This window comes from Protobothrops mucrosquamatus, unplaced genomic scaffold (assembly GCF_001527695.2).
Source record: "Protobothrops mucrosquamatus isolate PMUCROS unplaced genomic scaffold, P.Mucros_1.0 scaffold5637, whole genome shotgun sequence".
Classification (NCBI taxonomy): Eukaryota; Metazoa; Chordata; class Lepidosauria; order Squamata; family Viperidae; genus Protobothrops; species Protobothrops mucrosquamatus.
The window spans coordinates 10855-16856 of record NW_015391491.1 but is presented as its reverse complement, the minus strand read 5'-3'; the positions used below and the strand labels follow the sequence as shown (position 1 = coordinate 16856).

At 45.2% G+C, this 6002-nt stretch overlaps 1 protein-coding gene across 1 annotated transcript in view; it reads right to left on the bottom strand.

Moving 5' to 3' along the window:
- Positions 1–5995, bottom strand: part of LOC107299871 (protein phosphatase Slingshot homolog 2-like) — a gene marked incomplete at both ends in the record, with an annotated part of 12826 nt that extends 6831 nt beyond the window's left edge. The window contains 2 exons of the mRNA XM_015829213.1: positions 1039–1132; positions 5898–5995. Of these exons, the coding sequence (XP_015684699.1) occupies positions 1039–1132; positions 5898–5995 (192 nt within the window). The remainder of the gene's footprint in view (positions 1–1038; positions 1133–5897) is intronic.
- Positions 5996–6002: the final 7 nt, after the last annotated feature.

Here is a 6002-nt window from a genome sequence, read left to right as displayed (position 1 = left end):
AGAGAGAAAGAGACAGACAGATAGATAGAGGGAGGGAGGGAGGGAGGGACAGAGAGAGAAAGAGAGAGACAGATAAAGAGAGAGACAGAGACAGAGAGAGACAGACAGACAGAGAGACAGAGACAAGAGAGAAAGACACAGATAAAGAGAGAGAGACAGACAGAGAGACAGAGAGAGAAAGACAGACAGACAGAGAGAGGGAGGGACAGAGAGAGAAAAAGAGAGAGAGAGAGAGAGAGAGAGAGAGAGACAGAGACAGAGACAGAGAAAGACAGAGACAGACAGACAGAGACAGAGACACAGAGAGAGAAAGAGACAGACAGACAGACAGAGACAGACAGAGAAAGAGAGAGAGAGAGAGGGAGGGAGGGAGAGACAGAGACACAGAGAGAGAGAGAACAACAAGCATTTTTAAAAAATAAAATATTTCAAATAAAAGAATTTGAAATAAAATGCTATTTTAACACTTGATGGCTGGATATTGTCAAAGCTGACCCCAGCCAGACCATAGGAGTGAAAGATTAGAAGTTGTGGAGAGACCCGGTCCAAGATCAATCAGTCAGAATAGAGCCAGAAGGGACCTCAGAGGTCATCTAGTCCAACCCCCTGCTCAAGCAGGAGACCCTAGACCAGGGGTAGGGAACCTTGGCTCTTTTATGACTCGTGGACTTCAACTCCCAGAATTCTTGAGCCAGCCCTGCTGAGGGAAAAGGGAGAGGCTTCCAAGCTGAGCCATGGTGGCTCAGGAATTCTGGGAGTTGAAGTCCACAAGTCATAAAAGAGCCAAGGTTGCCTACCCCTGCCCTAGACCATTTCAGACAAGTGAACTCTTCAACCTCTTCTTAAAAACCTCCATTGTTGAAGCACCCACCACGTCTGGTGGCAAGCCGTTCCACTGGTGAATGGTCCTCCCTGTCAGGAAATTTCTCCTGAATTCCAGGTTGCTTCTCTCCTGGATCAGTTTCCATCTGTCGCTGGGTGCTTGGGAGAATAGTTGGACCCCCTGTTCCCCGAAGGTCCCCTTCCCACCCCACTCACCTCCTTGGACGTGATGTTCTCCAGATCCTTCTGCATCATAATCTCCCTCAGTTTGGTCTTGATCAGACGCTCCGTCCGCTCGCGCTCCGTGGGGCTGAAACGAGGGAAGCCACAACGGTGGAAACCGGAAGGAGGACACGGACGCGGGCAAGGAAGGGGTGCAGAATTTGACAGCACCCCTGAATGTGTTCCTTTCCTGTCCCTCCCCTCCCCTTTTCCCTCCGGCGCAACTGAGGTTGGCGTCTCTACGTCCCCCTCATCCAGCTTCGTTTATTTATTAATTATTCCTCCTTTGGATGTTTTTTTTTTCATAAAACGGTTTCATCGTTTTAGAATTTGTAAGCCGCCCAGAGTCCCTGGGCAGCCCCATACAGCTAGTCCTCGACTTATAACCGTTCAAAATTAGGACAGCACCGACAAAAAGTGACTTCTGACCGCTTTCGGCCACCGCAGCGTCCCAAAATCCAGACGCTTAGCGACGGGCTCATCTTTATGACGGTCGCAGCGTTCCCGGGGTCACGCGATACCCTTCTCACAAGCAAAGTCAGTGGGGATTCACTTAACGACCGTGTTGCTAAGTGCAGCGATTCGCTTAACAATCCCGTGTGCCTCACAACTGCAGCGACGGACTTTAACAATGGTGGCAGGGACGGTGGTAAAATGGGGCAAAACCCACTCAACATCCCCTCTTGCTCAGCCAATTGTGGTCGTTAAGGTGAGGACTACGTCATCCGATGTGTGCTTAAGAGCTCAAAACATTGTTAGAGAGACCACACACACACACAGCCACTTCACGGTCTGTTCCTGTTGCTCCCCTCTGGGAGGAGATTCTGAAGTATTTATAGCAGGACCACCCATTCTGTGACAACTTTGTTCCCTACGCCGTCCATCTGGTAAACCGCGCCAGATTCGTTTTTCTCGCCAGGCACATGTATACATAGCCCGAACTAGACTGTGTGGTTTCTCTATGTCATATAATATATGTGGGTATAGGCATAATCTGTATTTACTTATTTATTTTTGTCATAGTTATGTAGCGTATATCGGAGGTGGCGACCCTTTGAGAGCTGAATGCAATGAAATTTCGTTTTAATGTATGCCGATTAGTGCACATTCAGAGTTACAATAAAGTTATTATTCTATTCTATTCTATTCTATTCTATTCTATTTCCTATTCTATTCCAACTCTGTTATTCTATTTCTATTCTATTCTATTCTATTCTATTCCATTCTTTCCATATTCTATTCTATTCTATTTTATTCTATTCTATTCTATTCTATTCTTTCCATATTCTTTCCATATTCTATTCTATTCTATTCTATTCTATTCTGTTCTGTTCCCTTCCATTTCCTATTCTATTCTATTCTATTCTATTCTATTCTATTCTATTCTATTCTATTCTATTCTATTCTGCTCTGTTCTGTTCCCTTCCATTTTCTATTCTATTCTATTCTATTCTATTCTATTCTATTCTATTCTATTCTATTCTATTCTATTCTATTCCATTCTTTCCATATTCTATTCTATTCTATTCTATTCTATTCTATTCTATTCTATTCTATTCTATTCTATTCTATTCTATATTTTATTCCATATTCTATTCCATTCCATTCTACTATTCTATAATCCAGTGGTGGCGAACCTATGGCACGGGTGCCAGAGTCGGCACTTGGAGCCCTCTCTGTGGGCACACGTGCCGTTGCCCCAGCTTTGCCTCCCTCCACGATCCCCTCCTCACCAGCAGCCCCCCTGGAGGAGAGTCAGCCCCGAGCGTGGCCCACGCGGAGCAGCGCAGCCAGGGACATGGCAGCCAGGCAGTGTAGACAAGACTCTGCCCTCACGCCCCATCACGCATCAGTTGATGCTGCGGGGTGTGGGCAAAGGGCGTGGCCGCCATGGCGCTGCTGGGCTGCCTGGGCGATCTGCGGCGGGTCCTAGAGGCGGTGAGTGGCCCTGCGGGCAGGCAGGGCAAGGGATGGGGTGTGGAATGGGGGTGGGCCAGTTTTTGGGCACTCGGTCTCTAAAAGGTTCGCCATCACTGCTATAATCTATTTTATAATCTATTCTATAATCTATCCTATCCTATCGTAACTCTAATGACTAAGTAAATGAACATAAAACGGGTCATTCCTCCGTGTGTCTCCAGCCAGGCCACTCAGAGCTGAGTGGGTTCAAGGTCACAGGCTGGAAATTGAGGAAGCAGCTGGACAGCATCCCTGGAATAACCGAGGGATCAGCTTGGTGGCCCCCTGCCCCCTGCACCGATAAGGGCATCGGCGCGCTTTGTAGCGCCGTCCTCCCTCTGGCACCCCCTACCTTTCTTGGAGAGGTGACCCTTCCAGGCTTCCTTATATGGCACCGAGAACTGGCCCCTGCATTCCGGGCCGCCTCCGGCTTTATCACCGGCTATAAAAATAGCCAAGCCTCATCCGAGGGGATGAAGTCCCGGACGACTCCAAAGGCAGCCGGCCGATGCCATCAATGGCCTGAGCCCAGGAAGGGCCAGGCCAGCTCAGCCAAAGGGGGGGTGGGGGTGGATCCTTTGGGCTGGGGGCTTCCTGGAAGCCTCCAGTGGTTCTCCTTCGGCTCTACTTTACAAGTCAACTTGCAATTAGAGTTGGGAAGGCCTGGGGGAAAAAAACTGGGAAAATTGGGGGAAAAAAACCAGGGTTTTTTTCCCCATTTTCCCCCACCCCCCAAACGGCTTTAGAACAAAAGAAAAAAGAGAAAACCTGTTTTTTTTTCCTCGATTTTTCCAGGGTTTTTAAAATTTTTTTATCCAGGCCTTCCCATCTCTACTTGCAACCGTTCATTTAGGGCAGTGATGGCGAACCTTTTAGAGACCGAGTACCCAAAAACTGGCCCCACCCCCGCTCCGCCTCCAACCCTGCCGGCCCGCAGGGCCACTCACCGCCTCCAGGGCCCACCGCAGATCGCCCAGCAGTGCCATGGCGGCCGCACCCTCTATTCTGCTATGATCCGTTCCCTTCCATTTCCTATTCTATTCTATTCCTATTCTATTTTGAATTCTATTCTATTCTATTCCATTCTTTCCATATTCTATTCTATTCTATTCCATTCTTTCCATATTCTATTCTATTCTATTCTATTCTATTCTATTCTATTCTATTCTTTCCATATTCTATTCCATTCCATTATTCTATTCCATTCCATTCTTTCCATATTCTATTCTATTCTATTCTATTCTATTCTATTCTTTCCATTCTTTCCATATTCTATTCTATTCTATTCTATTCTATTCTATTCTATTCTTTCCATATTCTATTCCATTCCATTCCATTCTATTCCATTCCATTCTTTCCATATTCTATTCTATTCTATTCTATTCTATTCTATTCTATTCTATTCTATTCTATTCTATTCTATTCTATTCTGTTCTATTCCATTCCATATTTTATTCTATATTTTATTCTATATTCTATTCCATATTCTATTCCATTCCATTCTATAATCTATTCTATAATCTATTCTATAATCTATCCTATCCTATCATAAATCTAATGAATAAGTAAATGGACATAAAATGGGTCATTCCTCCGTGTGTCTCCAGCGAGGCCACCCATCAACTGTGTGCAATGGGGTATGAGGGCAGAGTCTTGTCTACGCTGCCTGGCTGCCATGTCCTTGGCTGCGCTGCTCCGTGTGGGCCACGCTCGGGGGCGACTCTCCTCCAGGGGGGCTGCTGGGGAGGGGTTGCGGGGGGAGGCATGGCTGGGGCAACGGCACGTGTGCCCACAGAGAGGGCTCCCGAGTGCCACCCTGTCATAGGTTCGCTACCACTGGTTTAGGGACTCTCCAAAGTTCCTCCAGGGGCCTGGCAAAAGTTGATTCGTGGCCCCTTTTTCACACTTACAACCGTTGCAGCCTCCGCCCCCCGTGGGTCACCTGATCAAAATTCAGACGCTTGGCAACTGACTCGTATTTAAGACGGTCGCAGCGTCCTGGGGTCACGTGATTCCTCCTTTTGTGACCTTCGGACGGGGCAAAGCCAAATGGGGAAGCCAGAGTCATTTAACAGCCGTGTGACTCACTTAATGGCTGCAGTGATTCACTTAACGACGGTGGCAGGAAAGGTCGTAAAATGGGACAAAACTCACTTAAGACAAATTCCTTGTTTGTCCAATCACACTTGGCCAATAAAGAATTCTATTCTATTCTATTCTATTCTATTCTATTCTATTCTATTCTATTCATCCTTCTATTCTATTCTTTTCATTCTTCTATTCTACTCTATTCTATTCTTTTCATTCTACTCTACTCTACTCTACTCTACTCTATTCTATTCTTTTCATTCTTCTAGTCTACTCTATTCTATTCTATTCTAGTATTTTCATTATTCTATTCTATTGTATTCTATTCTATTCTTTTCATTCTTCTATTCTATTCTATTCTATTCTATTCTATTCTATATTCTTTTAATTCTATTCTATTATTTTCATTCTTTTATTCTACTCTACTCTATTCTTTTCATTATTCTATTCTAGTCTTTTCATCCTTCTATTCTATTCTTTTCATTATTCTATTCTATTCTATTCTATTCTTTTCATTATTCTATTCTATTCTGTTCTGTTCTGTTCTGTTCTGTTCTGTTCTATTCTATTCTATTCTATTCTATTCTATTCTATTTTCTATTCTATTCTATTTTCTATTCTATTCTATTCTATTCTATTCCTATTCTATTCTACTCTACTTACAACAGCCTCGCTTAGAGTTGGGAATTTTGGCCTCCACTGTGCTCGTACGTCAAGACTATCTGTAAAAATGGTTTCCCCCCCTCTTCCTTTGCTTGATCCTTGTGTCCTTGTGGGAGTCTAGCAGGGTGCACCAATCCACTTACACGTCCGTAAAGAGGACTGGGGAATCCGGGCGGTGGGACTGGACATCCTGCATGGCGTTCCACTCGTTGACCGAGGACTGGTCGGAATTGATGTGGCTCTCATAG